The sequence below is a fragment of the Haplochromis burtoni genome, unplaced genomic scaffold (genome assembly GCF_018398535.1).
Source record: "Haplochromis burtoni strain Fernald_Lab_line unplaced genomic scaffold, NCSU_Asbu1 Contig_141, whole genome shotgun sequence".
Lineage (NCBI taxonomy): Eukaryota > Metazoa > Chordata > Actinopteri > Cichliformes > Cichlidae > Haplochromis > Haplochromis burtoni.
Window position 1 is genome coordinate 359,878 of NW_024582502.1, and position 27,183 is coordinate 387,060.

The window sequence follows — 27,183 nt, forward strand, 5'->3', positions numbered from 1 at the left end:
TTATGATAGAGAGACTAATAGAGTGAATGTAACCAAGGGGACTGTGGATAGAAGGACAGCGAGGTGCATACTTCCTAATTACTTCTGTTTGAAGCGCATGATAGTTAATTAATCTACGCTGTTATGTTATTCCAGAGAACCACTTGAGTCACACCATATTCAATTAGAAGTCTTACGGAGAAGGAGGGTTCACTCTTATATTGTGACAGGCAACTCATTATATCTATTGCTGTTTGACGAATCAATACAGACGTGATTGGGAAAGTTACGCAGGTCCCATTTGTAACCACAGAGAATAACAGTAATCATGTGCCAAATATCAAACTAGGAGCACTATATTGATTCTACGAAGTTATTTTGAGTCCCCCTCCCCCCAATGATTATGTTTGTATTTGAAAAAAATTAAAATAAAAATAATAAAATAGAAAATAGTAGAGATGCACAAAATCAGAATTAGTCTGCTTCATGCACAGTGGTGGAGGCAAACAGCTGTCCACACAAGTTCAACAAAGTAAATATAAGTAAAGTAAAAAGGCAGCTAAAGCAGCTGGTGTGCCCCCCCACACACACACACAATGTTTCAATAAAAAGTTTGTAATTTACTAGTTGGTGTAATGCTGCATGAAAATTAGAATAAACAAAACACTTAAAAGACAATTTTGAATTGATTGTATGCCTGTTGCTTATATCTGACAGGAAATATGTGCAGTATTTTGGTGTTGCTGGTATAACCTTTTCCTCTTTATCATTAATAGAAATCTTGAACTGTTAAGAGAAATGTAGAAATTTGTTCGAGTGAACCATCCTCTTTGTAGCTTTGGATAAAAACATGGAAGATTAAGTTAGATTAACTGGTGCTTCTATAGAGCTTTTCCACGCTGAGCTTTGAAATGTTCTTTACTAGAAGCAACATTCACTGATTCATACACACATTTAATACAGCACTTTGATGTATGTGTTTAAGCACTCTATAGCTACCACTCCAAGCGATGCTTTCGAAACTCAAGGAGCCAGGGATCAAACCACTCACGTTCGCATTAGTGGATGGCTTGCGACACCTCCAGAGACACAGCCACCCATTTAATTAAAAGACCTCACATTCCATAGGAATATATTTATATATATATTTTAACTCTCCAAATCCAAAAATGTAATATTTTTGAACATTTTTGTAGTTTGCAGTTTACAAGAGAAGTTGAAAATCTTGACATTTAAGAGAAATGCATTTAGTGCATATGTAATAAATTCCACCTGCCTAATTACACCTTCAGTAGGAACTGTTCTGCATTTATGCTTTAAAAAAAAAAGCTATATATATATATAAATAAAATAATGTCATGTAATGATGCCTATAAAAAGGACCAGTAGTAATTCCCCAGTTTTTCCTTGAAGACCACAAATCAGCCCAACTGAGCATGGTTTGATTTGGCCTAAAAACATCATTTTCTGATTCTGAGCTTGACCTCTTTAATCATTACTGCATATCACACTGTTGATCTCCAAACACAGCTTATGTTGTCAAATACAAACCCATGAAGACCACATTTGTCAAAATTCAAGGGCTGGGAGAACATTGGGGATGGATTTCCACATTAGTCTTTTAAGAGTATGTCTGCCCTGCCAGAGGCTTCAACACACTGAGGGGGGGCTTTATTATCTTGGTCCTGCTCTTCAAGGGGGTCAAAGGTTAATTTATTGAGTCCCTGGGTGAAAATGGGACACAATGGAAGACAATTTGTTCTTCTCTGCAGAGCAAGCAAGCCCCAGCTGACATATGAAACCTAATTAATACGAACAGAAGGAGAGGAAGGATTTTACGTCTCGGTCGTTGATAATCAAACAAAGGGCAGAGAGATGGACAAGCTGTCTACCTCCTCTTCCTTCAGTCTCCTCTCCATTTTTACTCACTTGTCGTGTATGACACGAACCTACGTCTCTCTCGCCGTCTCTCGTTTGCGCTTCCTATCTCTCACTCAGAGACAAGAGAGGTTCGAGAGCACAGGCAGGAAAATCAATCAAGATTGGATTGATAGTGTAAACTGACAGGCCAAAGAGGTAGCAAACCATGATACATGAGCAGATTAGGACTGAGTGTGCCTGCAGGAAATGAGTGTGACCAGACGTTGCAGAAAACTAAAAAACAAGAGCAGAAACAAGTAGGGATGGGTATCGAAAAACGGTTCTTGTTGAGAACCGGTTCCCACTGTTTCGATTCCTTGGAATTGTTTGCCATTTTTGCAAACGATTCCCTTATCGATTCCAGTCGCCCCGAATGACGTCACCACGTTGCGGAGCGTCATTTACCTGGCAGGAAACATGGCGGCTCAAACGCTCAAAAGTTAGGTTATACTTTACTAGCAATACTTGCAAAGTAGATACTTCATTTAAGGGAGGAAACACTACGAATATGCAAAAGCATTTGCTCACAAAACACGTGATAACCTTAAATAAATGTCGTGTTTTTAATTCCGCTCCGGACTCGTGAATCTCAACCCAGCAACAGCGGTAACGTTTGCACGTCCTCTCCCGTTAATGCGGCAGGTAAACAGTGCATATTATGTTAGCACGATCTGCCTTATTACAAAACCTGCCTTTACTGTGCATTTAGGTGACCATGATGAGAGAGACAGAGTCTGGCTCAGACGCTGGCAGTTCTCGCTGCAGTCTACCGGTAGCGTCTCCTTTCAGGCCAGGATAGACGAATGTCACCGAGCAGTGACTAAGTTTGTGGTAAAAGGCTTGAACCCATTTGCCACAGCAGATGCCTCTAATTTTCAGTAAGTGAATGTGTTTAATTGTAGGCAGGGACATTACTGAATATTCTGGGGCAATTGCTACAGAATAATTTATGTTATACTTTGTTATTGCTACAGAAGAATATTTATTTTATTATTTTACATTTACAATTTTTTTTCCTGGGGACCCTGTGACACCCCATTGAAGAGCTGTAGGCTGTGGATCTCTTAAGATCTCACCGTTGAGTTTGTAAGGCCATGTTACTCCTAAATTTCTATCTTGTTCAAAGAGAAGATATAAAACAACAACTGTCAATTTCTTGATATTTGTTTAGAATCACATCTGTAAACCCTGAATATTTATTACTCGGTGACTTGTATATATTGTGCCAGTCCTCATATCTTAACATACTGTGTTGATAAATAGTCTAGTTTGTTTTTGTTGACGCTAGTGTACTGGAGCAACTGTAACCCACATAATTTCCCTAGGGATTAATAAAGTATTCTGATTCTGAAGAGTCACCATAACTTTAAAAAGAGACTTGCTGCCCCTCATACAAAGGTTTAAAGAGGGACATGTCTTTTCAGGTATGGTCACAATTAAAAATGAACCACAGTTTGTTTAATTCTGTGAGCAGCCGAGTTCATTAAAGCTACAGTGTTTTATCATTTAGTCCCAGTGCCCATTTAAAACCTAGAATCGCAATACAGCAACACTGTGATGTTGAACATTATTCAAAACAATTATCTTTAACACATCACAATGTCTGTTTAACTCAAAGAAGAAGAAAAATGCAAAAACTTTATGCAACTAACATTAACCAATTTCAAGGCTCCATCTCTTCAGGTTTTTGCCTTTTCCCTGCTCTCAAACGCTGTGCTTTGTAGACATTTGAAAAGTGCCACCACGAGGAGTCATGAAGTACTGACACAAAGTGGAAAAGTCAATACATTGGCACCAGTGTATTGATAATGTCTCTGAGAAAATGAAACCAAAAACAGTCCAATCCCATCAATATTTTGTCCCCCTAGATTTTACGCAGTTTAGAAATGTTGCAATAATTTCTTTTTCATTGCTTGAACCAATGTGTCACTCTACTCCAAGAGATCAAAACAAGGTAACAAGATTACAGCTGAACACAGCCTCGCTGACCTGCTGTAATTAGTAACTGACCTTCATGCTCCCGCTCTGAAACACCAGTTTTTCTCATCTTCTTAGGAGTTTTCATGAAAAGCGGGAAGATTGTTCGCAACCCCAAGATGTCCACAAATTTATGGCAGTTATCTGTTCCCTCTGGTCCAATCATTCCATGGTCCAGGACCTTCAGAGCACTGGTTCGGGACATCTTCTTTTCTCTGCAGGATAGAGAAGAAACACTGAATAAATCTTAAATGCAGGCTTTTTTATTTTGTCCTGGAAAAGTCTAGCTAACGGTATTGAGACACCGATAACAGACATGCCATTTTTTTTTAATGCATTTATATCTACATGAAATTTCAGCCTTGAGGTGCATGTTCTCATTTCTAACAGAAAAACAATATATATTTATTCCTGCAGAGTCAAACAACATGGATTAAATTGGACCACAGCTTTACATGATCACTAGAATTAACAGATACAAAAAAACAAGGCATTTGACAATTATGCTGCTGGAAATTTTAAGCACTTAAAATAAACAGTGGAGTGCATGAAGAATTACTTGTGCAAACACTTTTGTTATCGAGCACCACATAAAAGGGATTTCAGCACTTGCTTCTGGCTTTTGGAATGTTCTCTTATCTGCAAACAAAACATACAAGTGATCCAGATCTAAAATAAAAGAATACGTTTTTCGCTGTTCTCCTCAGCGTGAGGTTTGTGAATTTACTGACAAATACTTGGCGTTTTTGCGTGGCAACTTTAAACTTCTGTAGTGGTTCAGAAAATTCCTCAAACAGCTGCCTGGCAATCCTTCTTTATGGTAGCTGTAGGTGTTGTTGACAGTTTAGCAGTGCATAAACATATAATAATATCTTTCAGGGTCTATATGTCACATCCCTCGAGTATCTCTCTTCAAAGCCAGGGCTTGGTCTAAACAATTCTTAGCATTTCACAGACTAAAAATCACATCTTACAAACACACAGCTGCTTTATATTTGATTCACAACAAATAAGTGCAGTTTTAAAGAGCTGATTTGTACAAGTTGTAAAACAACACTCACAGTATTAAGCATGAGAGATTTGAGACGTTCAGGAACGTGCAAGCTTGCCAAGCAACAATGAAATGTTGCCGATATTCTCCACTCACATCATTTATTAAGTTGTATATCACTAAAGGCTGTCGGCCCAATGCAATGCATGAAAACTCATATATGCTTTTACTAATAAAAGAAAACGAGTAAACACGACAAGATGAATTGTCATCTGTTTTTCATCATCAATTTATTGTAGTAATAACGAGGATATGCTGTTCTCTTCTCTTTGCATCAACCCGGTCCGCTCTACACACTTCTTGTAGGAAATGTAGCTGTCTATCAAAGTGTCACTTCCTCCATTCCCACCAATGACAGATGACAGTGTTTATCTCACAGGAGGGACACATATTTCAGGCAGTTGTGTCTGGTTCTGCAGACAGACACATTATATATGATGGACGGCAGTGAAGGGCAAGGGGGAGCGATATGCAGTGTACTTTCAGAAGGGAACCTTCTGAAGGGAAGCCAATTCAGCTAGCAGACAGCTGACTTAACTCAAAGTCCTGGTGTCATGAACTACTCTGCTGTCACATAAAAAATGGATTGTGGGTTGTATCTAGTGGATACAAGCATGACAGCAGCAGTATGTTTTCGATTTCAGTCAGATTCTAGATTAGACTAAACCAGAACAAAGTCAAAGAACCTGGAAAAGAGTTTATTAACCTGAGCAAGACAGTTACGAGGATTGATCAGAAAATGGCTACATCCCACTGGAAAAGACAGGGAACTACATTAATAAGAACTTGTATGAATGCTGATGCCTTTAAAAGTCTTACTGTGTGTTTGTAAAACTGCTCTGATAAAACTCTGTTTCAGTGGCGGGTCTAACAAATATTTCGCTCTGCCAGGAATTCATCAAGACACCAGGTCTCAAATCTTTTATGTTATATGAGGCTGAAGAGGTCTGAAATTGAGCTTTTGATCGAAGTTTCACAGTGAGTAGAGCAGCTTTTCATTTTTTTATTATTCTGTTTATCTTGGTTACTTTGTAACTCAAAGATCAAAAACACTACATTTTGTATGATGTGGGGTTATTTTGTTAGGCATGTTGGTGGTTTATCATAAATATAAGGAAAATATAAGTGATCCGGTGTTTAAAGTGAATCTTAATTCTAATTTACATCTCTCTTTTAAACCACACCTAGCTTTTTTTATGATTCACAGTTCAAAATTATCCTTATTCATATTATACTGGACCTTAGTGCAAAGCCTGATGGCTAATCTAACAAGCTCCAGCATTGCTCTGTGAGGAGAGGAAACCTTCCAGAACGCCTACCATTTCTGCAGCACTCCACTAATCACTTTTCAAAATAAGGCACATGACAGCCCTGCTGGAGTTCAGCAAAAGGCATAAAGGACGCGCTGACCATGATAAACAAAATTCTCTGGTCTGATGAAACAAAGACTAAACTCGCTGGCCTCAATGCCAAGCGTCATGCCTGGAGGAAACCAGGCACCACTCATCACCTGGTCAATAGCATCCCTACAGTGAAGTATGGTGGTGGCAGCATCACGCTGTGGGGATCTTTTCTGGCAGCAGGAACTGCAAGACGAGCCATGTTCAAGGGAAAAACACAGAAACATCCTTGGTAATAACCTTCTCCAGAGCACTCTGGTTAATCTTCCAACTAACCTAAGCACACAGCCATGATAACAAAGGGTAGAGCTGGGCAATAGAACGATAACGATATGTATTGCGATATAACTTTTTCTCGATAGAAAAATTAAACTATTGCGATAGACCTCGCCGCTCTTGTCCTCTTAAAAATAAATAAATAAATAAATAAAAAAAAAAAAGAGAGAACAGCCAATCCAAATTAAGTAGCGCAGAGCCGAACCAATCACAGCCGCAGCGTCACGTCACGTGACTTGTTACGTATGGCACAAGTGCCAAGCCGCACATGTGTATTTGTTTGGGAAGCAGCCAGCCACCGTACCGCCCGGGTAATGGAGGAAATGAGTGTGCCGACTAGAAAAAAATCAACCGAGGGTGACCGAAGAGAAAACAGATGATGGTTCCAACGCCGGAGAGATTGTCGAACGGAAGAGCCATAGAAGTTCCGCAGTGTGAAGGTATTTCGGCTATTTCAAGTATGACAAAAAACAGAGTAGCGTTCACTGTAAATTGTGCCGAAAACAAGTCTGGAAATACAATAAACTGGTGCATGCTCGGCTACGTCCACACGTACCCGGGTATTTTTGAAAACGCAGATTTTTCTATGCATTTGCACCTTTCGTCCACACGTAAACGGCGTTTTTGGTCACTGAAAACGAAGATTTTTAAAAACTCCGGCCAGGGTGGATATTTTTGAAAACTCCGTTTTTGCATTTACGTGTGGACTAGAAAAACGGAGAAAACGCAGCGTCAAAGGTGTGCGCATTTTTTGACGTCACACTGTGCGCCACGTTATTGTTTCGGTGAAATGAATTTCTACAATACTGTTGTTAGTCTGTGGTCTGGGAGAGAGTCCTGTAACTCTGTCTGCAAAATACAGTATATAATGACCAATGTTGGGCAATTAATTATGTAGTTACTTCTTCAAAAAACTAACTGAGTTATGCAAACAAAGTTTTTTGCAGCTGTTTACCTAAAAATGCAGCCAAGGCGTTTTTTTTTTAAAATAAATATTTCAAACTATTTACAGAACAATCAGCTGTTCTGCATCAACTTTGATGCCACACAAATCATTTGTGCCACTCCAAAAAATAATTTCTGTCCACTATGAGTTAAAGGAGAACATCACAAGCCTGATACCTGCAGGCCTGACAACAGGAGATGCATCACTCCTGTAACACTCATTGTTCTAACGCACACAACAAAACTATTGACTACACTACACACTAACTACACAAGATTTGTGCTAAACGTCGCAAATCTCTCATATCTCAAAACACCGCCGTCACTCCTAAAACTTCCCCCCATTCCTAAACAACTAAATGCCACGTTACCATATTATTTTTTGATTGGTCGACATGGTACATTTTTCCACCAATAGGAAAGGGTGGGGGTTTTTTGGTTTTGTATTTGCTCACAGGCGGAGAGTGCTTTCGAGCGTTTTCCTTATAAAACGCAGTTTCATAAACAACGATAGTAATCAGGAAGGAAACCAAACATTGCATATTTTTATCATAACTCTGGTTTTACGTGGCCTATCAACACAATTTAAAAACTAGTATAAAGTCCACACTTTTTCCGTCAATTGTTCCGTCTGTCCTGCTCACATCTCCAATGGTTGTACACGTTGTCATTAACGTGGCTTCAGCCACGCTGCTTTGCTAGCTAAAACACCAGAGTCGGCACATAAGGACGCTGTCATAGCCTCACAACGACGTTGATTAGCTGCGTATATACGAATGTGAATCGCATTATTGGCTGGACTATGGGATAAGGTGGCATCGTTCTAATCCCATACGGGAGCAGCCAGTCACTTACTGACTAACACTGCAAAACAGAATTGTTAAAGTATTAATTTTAATTTCAATTCAGGTTACATTTTTTTTGTACGCAACGCAGATTTTCTGTGTGCAGAGACCGCAGTGCGCAATTGCACATGCGCACAGCTTAGAGGGAACATTGTTGACATGTTGTTAGGGAGGTAATAAATACATGAAGACTGAGGGCTGCAGCAGGATTATTTAATATGATAAAATGGAAGTTTTCTCTGTACGAATTTAGCGTCAAATAAAGGTCATCCTTGCACAATGAAGTGCTCAGAAGTGAAAAATTACAGAACTTGTTTCTTTCTAAAGAAGACATTTACAACATTCCCAGAGTTATATATTCTGCTCCAGCATATGTTGTTGTAATTACTCCCCCACCTCCTTTTCTGACTCTCTCTCCTTTCCCCTGGTAGATGATTTACCAGAAAAAGGGTTCTGCATTCCAATAATGAGATATTGATCGAAGCATTAAATCTGCGTGACCAGTGATGTGATTATTAGAACAATAATGCAGAAGCTGTGAAGGTTTCATAAAGGCATGTAATGCGTCTTTATGAGTCTTTAAGGTCACATCTCTGCGGTGCTGCAGTCCACCAGCTGTTGATTGATTGGACTGGCAGAAACGGCAGGCATAGAGGTGCGTAAGGAAAGCTGTGCCACAAGGGCCCCATTCTATATCAAGACGTTTAATGTTTATTTTTATCTCAATGAAGAAGTCATTTAAAGTTTCACTTATAGTACTTCTGTACGTTACTACACTGAGAACAAAGTTCATACACCAAGTTCTATTTATGAATTTGTGGAAGTGATACTGTTCATTGGTACTCAATATTGCAACAAACATGTTCATGTACGGGCAGCACGGTGGCACGGTGGTTAGCACTGTTGCCGCACAGCAAGAAGGTCCTGAGTTCAATTCCACCATCAGGCCGGGGGCTTTCTGTGTGGAGTTTGCATGTTCTCCCCACGGGTTCTCTCTGAGTACTCCGGCTTCCTCCCACCGTCCAAAGACATGCAGCTTGTGGGGATAGGTTAATTGGATAATCCAAATTGCCACTAGGTGTGAATGTGCGAGTGAATGCGAGTGCGAATGGTTGTCTGTCCCTGTGTGTTGGCCCTGCAACAGACGGGCGACCTGTCCAGGGGGTACCCGGCCTCTCGCCCTATGACAGCTGGGATAGGCTCCAGCGCCCCCCGCGACCCTGAAAAAGGATAAGCGGAAGCGAATGGATGGGATGGATGTTCATGTACGATATCTATAATGCAGATGAAACTAAACTGTCGCCAGGTATATGGCAAGTAGCGTCACTAAGTTTTATCTATTCACATTTAATTCGTTCTCATGTAGCAATTACTGCATTTGCAGTAATTCACCCATATATCAATTTTTATGGCAGAGCACTAAACCAGTCTAATTATTAAAATGAGTGCCCTGTTTCAACTGCAAAGGACTGATGACTCTGCTTTATGCCTCAGTCACACTAGAGCAACAATAAGACAGCGACTTACTTGCAACTGGGGAGGTGGGGGTTCCATTAAATCTGTACATTCACCAACCAGTTGAAAGTAGCTGGTTACCCAGAAGCTGAGTGAGACACATCTATCAATGTGAATTAGGGGAAACGACTCAGCTATTGCCATTTGGTTAGCGTTTGGTTATATTCCTATAATAAAAGCAATGCTGCTGTGTCTGTCGTTTTGCAGTTACACTGCGTTCCTACAGCAACTACATAACTATCTTGTGTTTCTGTTTCAGATTCATGCGGTTCCGACTGGTTTCTGAATGTAAGCAGTTTGAATTTCTGTGTATGTAGACAACAACAGCCTTGCAATTTCACAAATTTATCACAGTTCATTGCTGTATTATCATAAAGACACTGCATTTAATAACCACTGACAGCAGACTGACTCCATCTTTTTTGCTTTTCCTTTGCCATTTTGAAACACTAAGCTGCTTTCAGAACAGTAACTGACTGCCGAGTGGTTGCAAACCAGACTGCTGTCTTCAAAGCAATTCTTTCAAAACATGAGAAGACTGTAAGTTCATTACACATGGATCTTGCTGTAGTCTCTAACAACTGTTTTACCTAGTGAGACTGTAGCATAAGATACAGAAGACACTATAAGCTGTAGATTACATAAGTATAATCTAAAATTGAAAGCTGTCATAGCACAAATGTTGAGATTTTGCAGCAAAAATGTAGAGCTCTAAAGTCCAAGGTTTCCTAAAGCTCACAAATATATGAAGGAGTTCTCTTACACAGTTTCTTGTTCCTTGAATAATAAATTTTTTCTCCCTGTGCGAGCCATGAGTTCTGCACTAGTCTTTATTAAAAAAAAGAGAAAAAAAGAAAAAAAGAAGAAGATATTTTCAAATGTTTTCATCTTTCCTTTCAATATAACCATGTTTACAAGTACTACTACTACTAAAAAGCTTAACATCATTTATTCAAAACTGTGGTAGAAAAAACTAAACCGCATAAATTTGCATTGTTATGCTAATCCTATGTGAAGAATATAATAATAATAATAATAATAATAATAATAATAATAATAATAATAATAATAATAATAATAATAATAATAATAATAAGGATAACAATAGTTGTAGATTTTTACTGTTATAATACCCTGTTGCCAGGCAAGGACAAAATTTAATAAATTGAACCTTGAATTGCCTGAACTCTGTTTTACCTTGGAGTTTGACTTTTCTAAAAGGTTGTATGAATAATGGACAAAACAATAAGCACCAAGTTTTTACACGTTGCATCCATATGTTGTAAAGAGAAGCTAGTATGTAGGGCTGGGCCATATCTACTGTTCACAGTAATACCGGTATAATGTTGGGCAACGATAAGAAAATGAAATATCGCAATAGAATATGGGTAAAAAGCGCATGCGCAGTGCCTTTGTTTTCATATGCACATGGTGGAAAAAGCATGGCGGCGATGGAGAATGAGAAGGGCGAAAGCGGATCGTTGAATGAAACGGAATATTTTTGGCCATATCATCCTGCTCTACTAGTATGGCAATATCAAGTTCCTGAAATATCACAGTTTCCACCGTAAGATTAAAAATGTTTTGTAAGCAGTAGTTATTATCACGGCAGTAAATGATAGCACTACCTTGCCAAACAAAAACACTAACTGGGCAGATGCTGTGAACAGCAACAGTTAACATGAGTGAACTGTCAAAGAGGCCCACCACCAAGCACTCAATTTGTAGAGAAACTGGGAAGTAAAACATTGTAGTCGACATCTGCAACAGCAGGAGAGTGAAAGCTGATTTCTGTAGAGGGTTAACAAGACTGAACCTAAATTACACTTGGCTTTAGCGTGCAATATGTAGCTGAGTATTAGGGCTGCTCGATTATGGCAAAAATGATAATCACGATTATATTCACTGAAATTGAGATCACGATTATTTGACGATATTTATTTAACCCTTTAAGACCTACTATAGAACCAAGTCCGCCAGAGCTTATATTATTTTTTTACATGCTGTAGTGCCATTTGTGGGAGCATTTCAAGTTGCTATACATCAATACAACTGTTATAGCCCATATTTTAATATTATGTATGCATTAAGTCCATAGTAATTACATAAATTGCAAAAAAGTGCAATAAACTACAAAAAAAATTGAAAATCGCTTTTGTTTTGTTTACATATATTTCTACTTGGAGAAATTTAAGAGGTTTATCCCTCAAAACTTTAAATACAATAAAGTTGCAAAAAATAGTCCCACCACAGGAAATTTATTTTGAGTGTCTTCATAGTTTTATTTTGGAGATACAGCAATTTTTATATACTGCAGGAAAAACAAAAAACAATCCTATGATGCAAATTTGCAAAGAAAACAGCATGTGCATCATTTCACTGTGGGAAGTGTTACAGCTGATCAGATCGGCAAAGCATGTTTCTGGAATACTATGTTTTTGTTCCTGCAAGCGCTTTTTATGCAATTTTTGCAAACCTTTATGTGGAACGAAACTGTGACCGAGGACAAGCTGATGGCATCAGATGTAAGTACAACTCCTCCGGTTTCATATGCAAAACAAATTATTGCGCTAGCTTACACGGTTCCGGTTCTACAGGGATTTAACAATAGCTACGCAAAACGGAGCATGCAGCTCTGACCGGCTTTAAAGGGTTAACAATGACTTTAAAAAAAATAATATAACATAGTGTGCAACACCACTGAAGTTTTTTTTTTTAAACTCTCTTTTCAACCAACGGCAGTCACTCTCCTCTCCAAATAACTCCTGCTTAGCTTTCCGAGCTTCCCTCGGGTCCTCTTAATCAGCGGTCTCCAACCTTTTTTGCGCCACGGACGGTTTATGCCCGACAATATTTTCACGGACCGGCCTTTAAGGTGTCGCGGATAAATGAGGGAGGGGCTAATAATCGGCTCAGTCATTTTTAATGATCGTTGAAAGCCCAGATCGTAATCGTGATTAAAATTCGATTAATTGAGCAGCCCTACTGAGTATCATAAGAAAAAAAAAAAGGTGTATTAATGTGAAATGCAGACATTGTGGGTGGCTCTCAACCAGGTGAAAACTGAGCATCTACAGCATGAAGCCATCAGGGAATGTTCCACTTCTACATTTCTACAACGTCTTACACAGCCTCACCTCAGCATGAGATTCATCAGCTGAAGCCCTTCACCTCTGAGAAAGCGGTCACGATTGGAGGGCAGCATGAGGCAGGAACACAGAGCGTCAAACAGGTTCTCCATCATCTCCTGCTCTTCAGCTGTGGACGGGTTGTGACGCTTGAACACCTGGAGAAGGTAAGCGGGAGAACAAAGGAAGCATTTTGAAAAGGATACATAGTATGCACATTTCTTTTTTTCTTTTATTTATTTTTTACATTTCTAACAATTGACCACGGATCTGGAGAAGCTCATATTAGAGAAATACTAAAGCTTCACCTGTGTATGCCTCTCAAAGGGCTGTTGGGAAAATATGAAGGGTAGTGCACAGAAGAAACTAAAAATAGAAGGAAAAAAAAAAAAAAGCAAAAATCTTACAGATAGTTGCTGCAGTAACACATCAATGCCATCCATCTCACCCAGTAGTTCTCTGGTATCTGTGAAGGAGAAAAATAAAAAGGAAAGACAGCAGGGAGATCATGTCGTGATGGTGGCAAAAAAAGACATTTAGTGAGCAGCGGGGAGGACAGAAAGCAGGAAAAAGAATGTTTAAGTGGACAGAGAAAGAGGAAAACGAGAGAAATGGGGGGGCGACAGAAGTGCTTCAGAGGGATAAATACTGAGGATCACAACTGCTACGAGGGACCTCCAGAGAGTCAGCAAATGAGGAAAAATGAGGGCATTGACAAATACACATCCTCACAAGTTATTCCATGTAGACCTGAGCATTACACAACACACCTCTGCTTCTCAACAGACCCAACTGGCACACACTCACACGTCCTATAAATTGACATTAGAAAGTGGCACACACAACACTAATAATATTATGTGCTATGACTTTTTCCCTCTTTACCTTTCTTTGCTCGCTTTACAATAAACAGCTGAATGAGCTGGAGAACATGATCAATTTTCATGCTATTTATGGACTGGGATGGGATGCTGAATTTTAAAATGCACTCTTTCAGAGTCCAGTTTTAAATCCAATTCAACATTAAAATTAGCACATCAAGGCTCTTTCCAAACTGGCATTTTCTTAGCAGCTGTATGATTTGCCTTACTCTTACTTCAAATAAGGTACATGCACAATGAGAACGAGAAACATTAAAAGGTAACATGAAGTCATAAAGTGGTAGAAGGAAAAAGAAAGGGAGAGAAAAGAAAAGGTAACACTGAGGAAAAATATGTAGGGAGGGAAAAGGGAGCACGGAAAGGGCACAATAAGATAAGGCTGCGACAGACCATGACTAAGCCTAAACCCGCAGAAAAAAGGAATGAAAAGAATGGAAATAGGTTGGCAAAAATATGAAAGATAAACTAATATCATTTGGAATCCACAAACCATTTAGTGAGACACACTTACTGTCATTGTTCTGCAGCAAGATGGCCAGGATTTCACTGCAGTAAAGCTTGTTAGCATCAAAAGGCATCTTTGCCTTAGAGGGAGAGGGAAAGAGACCAAAATCTAATTACTACTCATCTTGAGAAGCTGTGCTTAGTTTTCGGGTGGAGGCTTGTGGTTTTCATGAGAATTTGGAAATCAAAACATATTTTACAACAAACTTGTTTCTTTCTTTCTTTAAACTGAAATTCTTGCTTGTATTTTCTGGTTTACAGAAACTCCAAATACAAAAAATTAAAAAAAAAAAAGAAAAAAGAAAACCTCCACCAAGGCAGCTCACTCTCTGGACAGTATTTGTATTACATTTCGTATATATTCATTTTGTTTTCTTTGTTCTTTTTAAACCTACTTTAAGAAGTTTGTAGTAAAAAGGGTAGCATGACACATGTTAGCTTTACACAAACATTTTGTAGGAGTAGGTAATGATAACAGGCATTGATTTGTAAATAACTGGACATGAATAACTTCAGCTTATTATATATTATATAATATTTTCCTACAGTACATTTCTAACTAACTCTGGAGCTCATTCTCTTTCTCTTGACACGCTCTTTAAAGATATGCAATATTTTGAGGTCAACTTGAAAGAAAGGCAGATGTGAAATTTAAAAGTGATAATAATCTCCAAACTCTTTTACGCTACGTCCACACTTAAACGAGTATTTTTGAAAACGCAGCTGTTTCTATGCGTTTGGACCTTTTGTCCAAACGTAAACGGCGTTTCGAATCACCGAAAACGGAGATTTGTTTTTTAAAAACGCCGGTTTTTTGCGTTTCCGTGTGGACGAGGAATACACAGTTTGTCACACAACGTCAAAGGTATGTGCCTTTTTTCACGTCACGCTGCGCGCCACGTTATTGTTTACATGAGATGAATTGCAGATAGAGACAAAATACTGTTAATCTGACTATCTGCAGGTTTTACACGCTTACATACACACGCAGTTACTGTCCCTCCATTTACAAAGGCAGAAGCGTCACGGTGTGATTATTTTATGTGTAGTTGTTTTTTTCTGTGCAATAATATTCAACATTGCTATCAATACATTTTTCAAAAAAATGCCTCTCTGTGCAAAATGGGTTCAAAAACATAAACAGCTGTGGGATACTGTTTGTCCGGGATTTCGACAGGGGGAACAAATCGTGGCAGAACCAGCCTGATATTATTTGTATCCCGCTGTAACTTTACTGTATGAAGAGCTAACAGCTCCAAAATGTCAGGAGTAGTTAGTCATTACAACAAGTGTTTGTGAACTAAAAATCAAGAATGTGAGATTCTGTTTGTCCGTGATTTGGAGAGCCCAGCGCTGCTCCCGACGCAGGGGAAACTAATTCTGTCGCAGAGACCTACCTCTGCACTTGTGCAGGTGAAGCCAAAGGGAAGACATGCTTCACCATATTTTCTAGTATTTGGCTTAGAATGAAGTTGGTTTGGAAACATATTCAGCGATGCTTCATCTCCTGCTTTGCGTTTGTGTGGGCGCCCCGTCAAAAACCTGTCCATTATGCTAGCAGTGTCCAAGCGTTCTTTTTATTTTTCTTTTCATACCGCGCGCCCCCTGCAATGGCTCAGCACCCCCCCTAGGGGGCGGGCCCCACACTTTGGTAGATCATTCCCTATATGCCTATATGTCATCAAAACAAACAATAGAAGAAATATAGTTTTAAAATAGCTCTATACTTTGGATTATTATCACTTTCACCTTCAGATCAATCAACTGACCCTGAAGGAGAGGTCAGAGGTCATATGTGACATTATTTTATAATGTACTTTCTGCGTCTTCACAATACACACCACACTCCGACAAATAATTAAGTTGACCTCAAAGACCTTGGTGGATCTAAGCCTAATTTTAACAGATTGTTAACATGAGCTCACTCTACACCCACGACAATTTCTATGAGAATTAATTCAAACACCTTTAGGAGCAAGATAGCTTAACACTACGTGAAGGTCTTAAAGTGAAGGGAACTAAAGGCAAATGCTAATTCAACATCAAAATACTGGTAAAAAAAAAACTCCATAACACAGAAGTCACGACATATTTTATCCTCAAAATATTTTGTTTTAGCTTGGGTCTAAAAATCGAGAAGGACGCTGAAAACTCTGGATTAGTTTTTGATATTTGCTTAAGAACATGATGATGACATTTAATGCGATATGTATTTGTAAAGGCTCAACATCTTGCAACAACAAATAATCATTAAAAAGAAATGTATTAATCCAGATTGATTCCACCGTTACAAACTTCTAAGTTGGCCTTCTGGTGGGAAAAATTTAAAAAATGAATCAAATCCTGCTAACAAACCAATCACGTAGCCTTCTTGGGGCAACTTAAAACAATATTCCTGTTCTTACCTTGATTCTCTTGAGCAGCCACTGCATCAGTCCCTGCTGGGCAGCCTCTGTGCACATGCCTGGTCTGAACTCTGCCATGTTCTCAATGATGGCTGCAACACACAACACCATAGTTCAGTCTTTACTGTTAATATCAGCCCTTCATTCTAAGTAAGTTTCTAAAAGGATTTCTGATAGACATCAAAATCTGCCAGACTGATATCAAAACCAATGCCAATCTTATTTAATGGATTAAGAATTGCCCGGATGTGACTAATCCACTTTCTGCCTAATTATAGAAGCATGTCTTAATATTTATGTTTAATCTGTGTTGCTCTGGGTTCCTTTGTGTGCAATGTCGTTTTATTTCTAAGCCTAATATCAAAATCAACTCCTACTCAAAATCATTCTCTGACTTTACAACATGGTGCAGTTTTATAGAGGGTTAATCTGTTTTCTGTCCCAGCTTCTTCCTTAATGTTATCATCAGAAAGACTTGATGTCTCCATCACAGTAGACTAAGTGCAGAGGGGGTTGAAGGGAGCAAAAGACATTGTGGGGTGTTCATGACAACAGGGGGAAAGAGGAAGATTAACAGGAAGGAGGCAGAGGAAAAGCAGAAGGGAGGGAAAAGGGGACGGGAAGACAGTGTCAGGGATGAGGGATGGAAAACAGAGTGAATGAGGAGATAACAAGATGACAAAGGGAAGAGAGTTTTGCAAGAGCATAAAAACTGAAATAAAGCAAAAACATCTGGAGAGAACAGCTGCAGATGACAGGGAAATGATTGAAAGAGTGAAACAGGGGATGAAGTGACAGGGTGCTGAGGGAGAGATGAGCCTTTATCAGTGATTCAAACAGAGCAGAAAGACAGCATCCTGGAGGACAGCCGGCTCAGAGTAGAGAGCAGCCAAGGTAGACAAAAGGCTTATTCAAGCTTGGAGAGCTCCCTTGATAACTCGCACACACAAACTTGAGCAGAGGATGCACAAGCACTGCCCCCACGATATAACCCTCATACACAGAGCCAAATACACACACCTAAACAGCCCTCTTGACACTCGGCCTCAATCTGGCAACAAAGAGGAAAAAAATCGTCTCAGTAGACTCATTCTACACAAAAAGAGCTGAGAGGTAGAAAAGTCTGATTCATGTGGGGCTAAATACAGAGACCAGGACTTTTCAAACTATCTGCTGGCCCATGCCCTCTCCAGGACCTTGTGTATACAATTATTACTCCCCAGAAACTCTTATGACTTTTATGGTAGGCTCTGAAAAGGTATAAAACCTCCAAAGAGTTGATGCTAGAGACATTGACAGCTTCCTTTCACTGTCACTGAAAATTTCTAGGGCAGCTGGCAACAGGGGGACACACTGCTAGCAGAATACAAATAAAGTTAGTCTATAGCCTCTATGATGTATACCCAAGTCTGCAAGGACTTCCTGTCACCGCACTGCCCAAAGACTTAACCCTGGCTCATACACACCTTACAGGCACACCTCCCTCTCGAAACACTTGCCAAGTTTCAGTTCTAAAAAGAAGGCACGCTTTGCCAATTATTCTTGCTCAAAATATTCAAATCTTGCTGAGGTGCTATTTTTAACCAAGTCTGTTTTTATAGTGTTGAATTTAGGACCAGACTCTCTGCAGCACCTGAGATAGGACACCAAATAGGAGTCTCCCTTGTTTTGCATATGAACAACTCTGCATTTAGGGTGGCGTCCAGTGTTTATTGCTTTATGCTGCTCACTTGGAACTTGGTATAAATTGTAGCCCTTATTACGTGTTACATGAGCAACTTAAATATTTACTGATTTCTGAAGTTCACGGAAAAAACTGAACACAAGCATTACAGCAAACACATTAAAAAGAAAAAAAACAAAAGAGGTTTTTCTTCAGCATAACATGCCCCCTAAAAATTAATTAAGGTTACTAAATGTAGGGGAAAAAAATAGGTCACCGAAATACAAAAATAATAAAAACTACATTTTAAGGGGGGGGGGAAAGAACTAAGATTTTATTTGCTTACAAACTACAAATGTGCAGTGAATGTCTTTAGCTTTAGTTTTAAGACTGCTAGCCTGAGGAGGCTTTAGTGCATCCATTTATTGAAGATCCAGATATCTACATGCATTATGGACAAAGGTGTTGGACCACAATTCAGGTGTTTTCAGTCCCATTGCCTCAGGATTATATAATAAGAAAATAAATATATACAAAAACTCAAGCGCCTAGCTGTTCAGTCTGGCTTTACAGCATTTGTGAAAGATTGGGTCATTCTAAAGAGCTCACAGGTCATGGGTCTGTGATAGCATGCCACCGCTACAATACGTCAGTTTGTGAAATTTCTTCCCTCCTAGATATTCAACAAGCAGCTGTAAGTGTTGTTACTGCAACTAAAGAGCAGACCAAATAAAGTTATTAGGCAGGATCTCTGAGTGTTAAAGCACACAGTTACTGTGCAACATGAGTATAAATATCTATAAATATAAGAGTTGTTTGCCGTATAATACTAGTATTTTAGAAAATAACCGGAACATTTTTGTTTCTATTTTATTCTGATAAAATCAGAAAGTAGAAAAATGCTGCAGCATCAACTCTGCAAAGGGTCACATAATTAGTGCAGTCACAGAATTAGAACGAATAAAACATGTGGTGGGTGGAAAAAATGTATCTATAAACAAATAATAAATATAACAAATAAGAACCTGCTGACTCATCGAAATATGTACAAGGTCAATCCCAAAAGTAACATCTCCAAAGCAGTGGGGAAACTGTTTGTACGGCTGTTTGCCACACTGTTGTGGTTGGTGCTTTCTCCACTCCGAAACAAGCATGCACGACTTCGCTGGGATTCTCAATCTTGGCTTGGCAGCCCTTGAAAATGGAGCTCCCGTTGAACGCTACCGCCAAGTGTGAGGTTCGCGCAGTTATTCCACTTTTGAACGCAAAAGGCATTAAACCGGTTGAAATTCAACGCTAACTGACGAAAGTGTACGGACAGCCGTGCATGGATGTCAAAAACGTTCACAAGTGGTCTAGTGACTACCACCTGTTCCCTAAATTGAAAGAACATTTGTCCCGTAGACGATTCTGCTCCGATGAAGAAGTGACAGATTCAACGCTTCCTGAAGGACATGGCGGCGAGCTGGTATGACACGGGCCTTCTAAAACTGCCGCAGCGTCTACAAAAAATGCATCCACCAAAAAGGTGAAAATTATTTTTTAACCTTTAAAATGATGTAAATATTATAGAAAATAAACAGTTGTTTGTATTTCTAAAAAAACGGGAGACCTTACTTTTGGGATTGCCCTCGTAGTTGTTAATACCAAAGTGCCAAAATTTGATAACTTCAAGCATTCAAGCAACACAGAAATAAAAAAAAAAAAGCTCATATGAGACTACTGAGGAGTACTTGAATTACTTGAATTCACTCCACTGAAAAACAGGACAGAAACAGACTGTTTAAAAAAAATAAACAATTCCAATTTTTATTCCTGCCACCTGGTTTGTTTGGGCAGTTTCACTTGTCTACTATTCCACTCAATCCATGATGAACGTTTGACTGCTTCATGCCAAAACATCAACTGACTGCTTGATTTATTTTACATATATGTTGGACAGATGAGAACAACATGACTTTAGCTGTATTTCAGTCCTATTTCAGGTGGTAGCGCTGTAGTTTCAGACATTACCTGACTGAGGAAATCAAAGTTACATTCATGTTATTTCCACAGCTGAAAAAGCACCGTGTATAGTCCTTTAAACCATTATTCAATGTCATTTTAGCCAAAGTGGACAAAACCTTTTTTCAAGCATAAAGTATAGAATTAGCTGACAAACACATTATTACATGTAGCCTTGTTTAACTGTAAATCCATGTTTTGTTTTGTTTATGTTTTTTCTTCCTGAGTGTGATGACAGTTTACTTGAGGACAACTAGAAATTGGAGTTTCATTGCTAAGATTTTGGATTATGTCTCCTTACCGAGGGTGTTATAGATTCCATCAGCCTCCTCCTTCACCTGCTCGTCCAGACGCTCCATATTCTGCACCAGCAGGGCAACCACCTGACCCTCCAACTACAGGCACACAAAGATGAAATTCAAGTCACGGTTCTAAAACAATTTTGCCAAAGGTCATATACAACTTTATCAGACTTTTGGAGAAACAATTTTTCATCTTTTAAAGGTTTTGGTGAAAGGTAACATAGCAGAGACAATATTTTTTCATGTTCTAGAAACACTCCCACCCTTGCACTTTGTTGGAGGTCTGTCAGATGATTGTGTCTACCCTGTCTGAAAACAAAATTACAGTCTCCATCTCAAAAAAAAAAAAGAAGAGAAAAGATGTATATAGACTATCCAGGGATAACAGAGAGATGGTTCACTTTTAAGACTTGTCTTTGCAGAAGACGCTTGCTTCCTGTTGGAGCCTCTCTGACGATGTCCGAATGTTATCAGTCAAGTCAAGATTGGAGACTCATAACCACACAAAGCTTGCAAGGTGCCAGCGGGCTGGATAAATGTACTCTTATAGATGAAAGAAGACAGTCAACACAGATTTATGAGCCACTGGAGACCACCGTGGATCATTTTGATTTATCTTACCAAGGATGCCACCTGGCCTTCAGGCAGCAAGGACAGAGGAGCCGAGGGCATTACAGCAAAGAGGACAGACAAATGGATTCAACCAACCTTTGCTGCCCTGAAACTGTTTCCCTTGGAAGTAGCTGTAAAGAAGAGTGAGGTTTATGGGCGCTCCATTGCATGGTAAATGGACTGCATTTATAAAATTCCTTCATTCTGCGAGCCCTGCACAGCTACCGGAGTCACTATCATATAAGAAGCCAGCTCACAAACACACACAAAAGCCAGTTTTGTCAGCAATTTCTGATGTTTATCCTGCTTCATCTACAGTTCTTCCTATCACACACCAATATAACTAAGATAGAGGCCTCGGATATGTGTTCTTAACTTGACTGTGTCAGTTATTTAGAACACAAACAGTATTTCAACATATTATACTTACACAGAAAGTAACATTAATATTCTGTTCTGTGTTTGTAAGACCATTTCAGAGAAAGACCCCATGGGCATTGGGCAACACCACAGAAACCATCTATACATCCAAACATTCAATAAAATGAATACATTTCATTAATTATTTACAGTGGCACATGCTATTAAGGAGAGGTAGGGAGATGAGCTGAGGAATTTGACAACTACACGACAGCGTTAGGCCAAAGGAAGGCAGTTCTTGTGAGGTATTGTGGTATGCAGTCGCCATTATGTCTACAGGAAGGACAACAAGCCCAAGGCTTACTATACAGACCAACAGCACAATAACACAACTGCTGAAAACCTTAATGAGGGCCACAACTGACAAATGTGCAAACCATTCATTGCTGCTTGCTACATAAAGAGCTGCGCCTGCTGGTGACATTGCACACTAGAAATTCGTGTCTACCTCTTAATGTGCCTGCAAAGAGGAAGGTTAGCATGAGAACCAGAAAACAGAGCAGGTTGGTGTGGTCCAATGAAACAGGTTCTTTCAGGGATGTCAATCAGGAGGTCTGGGTCCCAGAATCGGTCCAGGAAAGACTCCCATCCAACCCACTCAGACAACTTTGGAAAATTTTAGCTTTAAAGTTTTTTGTGCAGATAAAGACCTCCACCATGGCCACTAATACTATGCCAAAGTAATTAAGTAATAGATAAACAAAAATAAATGGCAAAAGTTCCTGGTTTTTTTCCACTATCTACTGTATAATTGTTTTGTTTAAATATATCACAGTGAAAGAAAATTTTGTGTGAATTAACAGAAACCATCTGTTTTATAATCACAGGACAATTTGAGCTGAGCTACCAGAACCTAATCTGTCATTTTTCTGAAATTACACAATTTTTTACATTTTGAGCCCAAAGAGTTCTTCTGACAGATTTCTTCATTTACTACAGCAACATACTGTTACAAATACACTTCCATTCATATAATTAGATATCGCAGGGATTAAATGTGCAGTTAAACACAGATAGAAAGAGGATTTTCACTGGTCCGGCTTATGTGATATCCCCACATTCTGCTGCTGGTACTGTGTTTACTGGGCTTGCAACATGCATTAAAGGAAGAAGCTGAGCCAATGAAGGTACTTTAATATTATGAGTAATGTTCTGCAGTGATCTCATTGAATAGAACAGGATGATGCTACCAACTATACTGCAGAAATTGTTCAAAGAGCACGACCAAAGATCCATGGTGCTGGTTTCACCTATAAAATCCAATCTACCATCTATAGAAAGTGTTAAAAATCCACAGAGGTCATCCCTCCATCCAACTATCCTTTTCGGCTTATTCCGGGGCCAGGTCTGTGGAGGCAGCAGCCCAAGCAGAGAAGCCAGAACTCCCTCTCACCCAGTCACCCCCTTCCGCATGCCGGGGGACACCAAGCGTTCCCAGGCCAGCCGAGAGATATAATCTCTCCAGCGTGTCCTGGGTCTGCCCCGGGGCCTCCTCCCGGTGGGACATGCCGGAACACCTCGACCCAGGAGGCGCAGGCATCCTTGTCAGATGCCGAACCACCTCAACTGGCTCCTTTCGATGTGAAGAGAGCAGCTGGCTCTACTCTGAATGCCCTTCCCGGATGGCCGAACTTCTCACCCTTATCTCTAAGGAGAGAGGCCAGCCACCCTTCGAGGAAGCTCATTTCGCCAGCTTGTATCCGCGATCTGTTCTTTCGGTCACTACCCAAGCTCGTGACCATAGGTGAGGGTAGGGACGTAGATCAACCAGTAAATTGAGAGCTTTGCTTTCACACTCAGCTCTCTCTTCACCACAACACACTGGCACAGCGTCTATCAATCTCCTGCTCCCTTCTCCTGTCACTTTTTAAGTCCATACCAGGTAAATGAATAAACTTGAATTAGCTAACATAGATACTTAAAAAAAAACAACAACAATAACAACACAGGTCTGGTGTTAGCATCTTGTTCACATCAGAAACAGTGCTATCCTCGTGAAGTTGCACTGAATTTATCAGTATGTACAAAATGCCACGCGGACGTGTAAAATATTGAGATCAAACTACTCAAAAACTCCCAAGACTCCCAACCAAAGTTGTCAAGTGTAGCAGAGGAAAAAAGTCAACTGATTCTCTTATGAAGTGTCACAGTGACAGGTGTGAAGAAACACAGGCATGCATTTCTTTTCTCCATCATGGCTTTACCCGCATATTATTGTAATTTGACCTTTGTCTGTGTCGATCTAAATGTCAAAAAACATAATGGGCTATCAAGAATCACGACACTCTAATATTTATGAAAGCCCGGCAGCACGACAGGCTGAACTAGAAAAGAAAAAAAAAAGGAACGAGGGGGCTAAATATACAGAAATGGAGAGACAGGGAGAGATCATCAACGGTGAAGTGATGCCAACACACACAGCCGGAGGGTGACAAAGAAAACAGAACGGAAAAAGAAAGAGTGGGAGAGTCGATGCTATAATTATGCTGATCAAACTACATACTGAAATCCATTTTTTCCTCTTGACTGAGTTCTTGTCATGTTGCTAATCCCATCATGTTTTTTTAACTGTCACAGCTCACCGCTGAGAGATAATTAAAAAGACTTTAAATAAATAAATCAACAGGTAACTTCAGACATTTGTGCCCCTGTAAATGACACTGGCAGCTTTACTAAGAACTAATGTTTGTGGATTTGTTTCCCCTTTGAAGTTATTTTAATACAACACTTTTTATTAGAATTATTTTAATTTAATGTAATTTGTGTTTCAAACCACACACAAAGAAGACAAAACCAAAAACCATGAATGCTTCTAAGTGAGACTAAACTGAAACTTTGCTTTTGATTCATTAACAAAGACTAAGCAATCAATTTCTCTCCACCAGAGCCAAGAAGCTTAAATACTAACTCCAAACAGTGCTGCTTCATCAATATCATCAGAGACTCATGAAACTTTTGTACTCACCAGAGCATCTATGAGTACCTCAGCACCATCCTCGCTCTCATGAAGTGTGTCAATATCTGTCAGCTCCTGCAGCAGGTCCACCACGGCTATGGCGACATGTGGCTCAGGCTCAGGCCAATAACAATACTCCATACTTGATTTAACTCTGCAATCCTATAATACTGTAGAAGTAAAATCAATGCTTTCTCTTTTCCTCTAAAAGCCAGGCGACTACTTTACCCACAATGCAAATTCATCACCCAGTTTGGTCTATATTTTTGGTTTGTTGCTGGGAGATGCATCTTGAGTACCAGTGCCTTCACTGAAGGTATTTTAATGGCTACAGTAATATTTATTTTGTGTATTTTTAAGGGTTTATGCATTTACTCCAATATGGTTTTGAATCTGAAATATGACTCACTTAGTAGATTGTATTTTGTTACAGTTTAAAGTTTATAGTAAAAAAAACAACAACAACAACAAAAACAAGCTTTGTGTGCAACAAATTCAATAAAAAGTTGACACATCTTTACTCTCTTAGCTCACATTCATTGTTCTTATCCTGTCCTTGGTTCTTTGTACTAGCTACGTTTACAACAGTAAACTTCTATGATACAGGGAACAAGTTTAAAGACCAATGTTATGTAACAAAACGTTCAATAGAGAGAGGTGATCTGAATCAATCTCAACGTGAAAGGATATCAGTATTTTCATGACTGAGGAGGCCCAGTAGTGAGTGGACGGCGTTCAGCTCCACCAGCAGGTGGTAGAGATCTGGCATCGTAGCAATCACATGCATTTCCTGGATAATGTCATTCAGATCAAGCTCCGACTCCATGAACCTAGTTTAATAACACAAATCAGAAGTTTTGCATTATAAGTTTGATCATAATGACAGTGTTTCTTAGAAATGCTGAGACCCTCTTTTTCCTTTAGATCCAATGAAGTCCACATATAGTTTTGTTTGTTGGAATAAAGTCAAACAAGACTTTATTAATCTGTCTGTAATAGGCTTACTTTTCTGGATTGTCTGGAAACTTAATCCTTAGTTCCTGGTTTTTGTATGACCTCTTCTCAAAGGTCAGGATCATTTTCTTCACTGAGCTCTCATCGACCAGTTCTGCCTGTTTGATTAGCACAGGAGACAGGGGAAAGGGAGCAAAAAGATGGAGAAGGGAAGACGGGGAGAAAAAGGGAAAAATAAAATTATTAAAGCAACTGCTGCCATAACAACAAAGAGACTGTAGGGTCACCTTAATCATGTGATTGAAGCAAATTGTGCAGACATTTTGTTCAATCAGAAGGAATGCATCTGAGTGAAAAGAGAATGTGTTTGACCTCCTGATGGATTATAAACCTCCGCAGTGCTGGACAGATAACAATGTAGAATAAAACAACCTTTCCTGGAACTTATTTTTATGCTGTTTCACCATGTTAGGTGTTTCAGTAATTCAAGTCTCACTCTCTCCAAGTTTCTTGAAAGATCCGAGATTAACTGGGTGATTCAGGACAGCAGATCCTGGTTATAGTAATTTAGTTTTGCTTGGTTTCTCAAAGCCATAAGAGCATTAGACCCTGCAGACTGACTGCACACCCCCTGTGGTCACTGAATATGGGACCAGCAATACTGGCAAGACTGGCAACTTTGTGATTGGAGGATTGATGTATGGGAAGTTTGAACCCCAGTGGAGCAAGAGGACCTCTCAAAGAGCTTTCAGGAATAAACCATTTTGCAATTCCTTTTTTTAAAAGCAGAAACCTGGATAGAAATCAACCAGAAAGATTAATGAACAATACGAAACTGAAAGGGAAATTTGGGCAGGGAAACCAGTGGGGAATCACAGAAAACTATGAAAAAGGAAAGTGAAAAGTGGCTATAAAAACCTTTGTGTGCCCACTACAATAATCATCTGACAGTTTATATCATTTATTGCTTATTATTCTAAGCTGGTACTGCAGACTAAGCAGCTTGGAACAAAAATAAAAAATACAAAGACACTTTATAAATGGACGTTTACTTTTGTTTTTTTAATTAACCGACTTTAACAGGTCACAGAACAATAAACAGACATGACCGCAGTGGCCAAGTCTCGTTTAATGGCGTGACTTTAAATGATGTAAAAAGAGGGATCTCTTAATCAGACCCAAAGGCAGGATGCAGCAGTAGTGAAGAGGAGAATTTGAGTTAGTGGCAGCACCATCAAATCTCACATTTGTCTTCAACAAAGGAGTGTGAATTATTTCCTCCTGACTAAAGCAGAGATTGCCTAAAAGAAATTAGTCAGCTTTGTCATTTAACACTGTATTCCATTTGAATTAAATTGCTCTTTTATATTATCAATGCACCATTCACAAAGAATGCCAATGCATTTAAGTCTGTTGTTTGTGTTGTTTACAGGAAACAAACACGCT

General features: G+C 39.3%; 1 protein-coding gene across 1 annotated transcript in view; it reads right to left on the bottom strand.

Annotated features, from left to right (window-relative positions):
- Positions 1 to 27,183, bottom strand: part of ctnnbl1 (catenin, beta like 1) — a 69,942-nt gene that overhangs the window by 40,977 nt on the left and 1,782 nt on the right. Inside the window, exons 3-11 of the mRNA XM_005931482.3 lie at positions 25,789 to 25,895; positions 25,474 to 25,613; positions 24,793 to 24,890; positions 20,795 to 20,888; positions 16,827 to 16,918; positions 14,429 to 14,501; positions 13,444 to 13,502; positions 13,046 to 13,194; positions 3,910 to 4,091 (exon numbers count right to left, since the gene is read on the bottom strand). Of these exons, the coding sequence (XP_005931544.1) occupies positions 3,910 to 4,091; positions 13,046 to 13,194; positions 13,444 to 13,502; positions 14,429 to 14,501; positions 16,827 to 16,918; positions 20,795 to 20,888; positions 24,793 to 24,890; positions 25,474 to 25,613; positions 25,789 to 25,895 (994 nt within the window). The remainder of the gene's footprint in view (positions 1 to 3,909; positions 4,092 to 13,045; positions 13,195 to 13,443; positions 13,503 to 14,428; positions 14,502 to 16,826; positions 16,919 to 20,794; positions 20,889 to 24,792; positions 24,891 to 25,473; positions 25,614 to 25,788; positions 25,896 to 27,183) is intronic.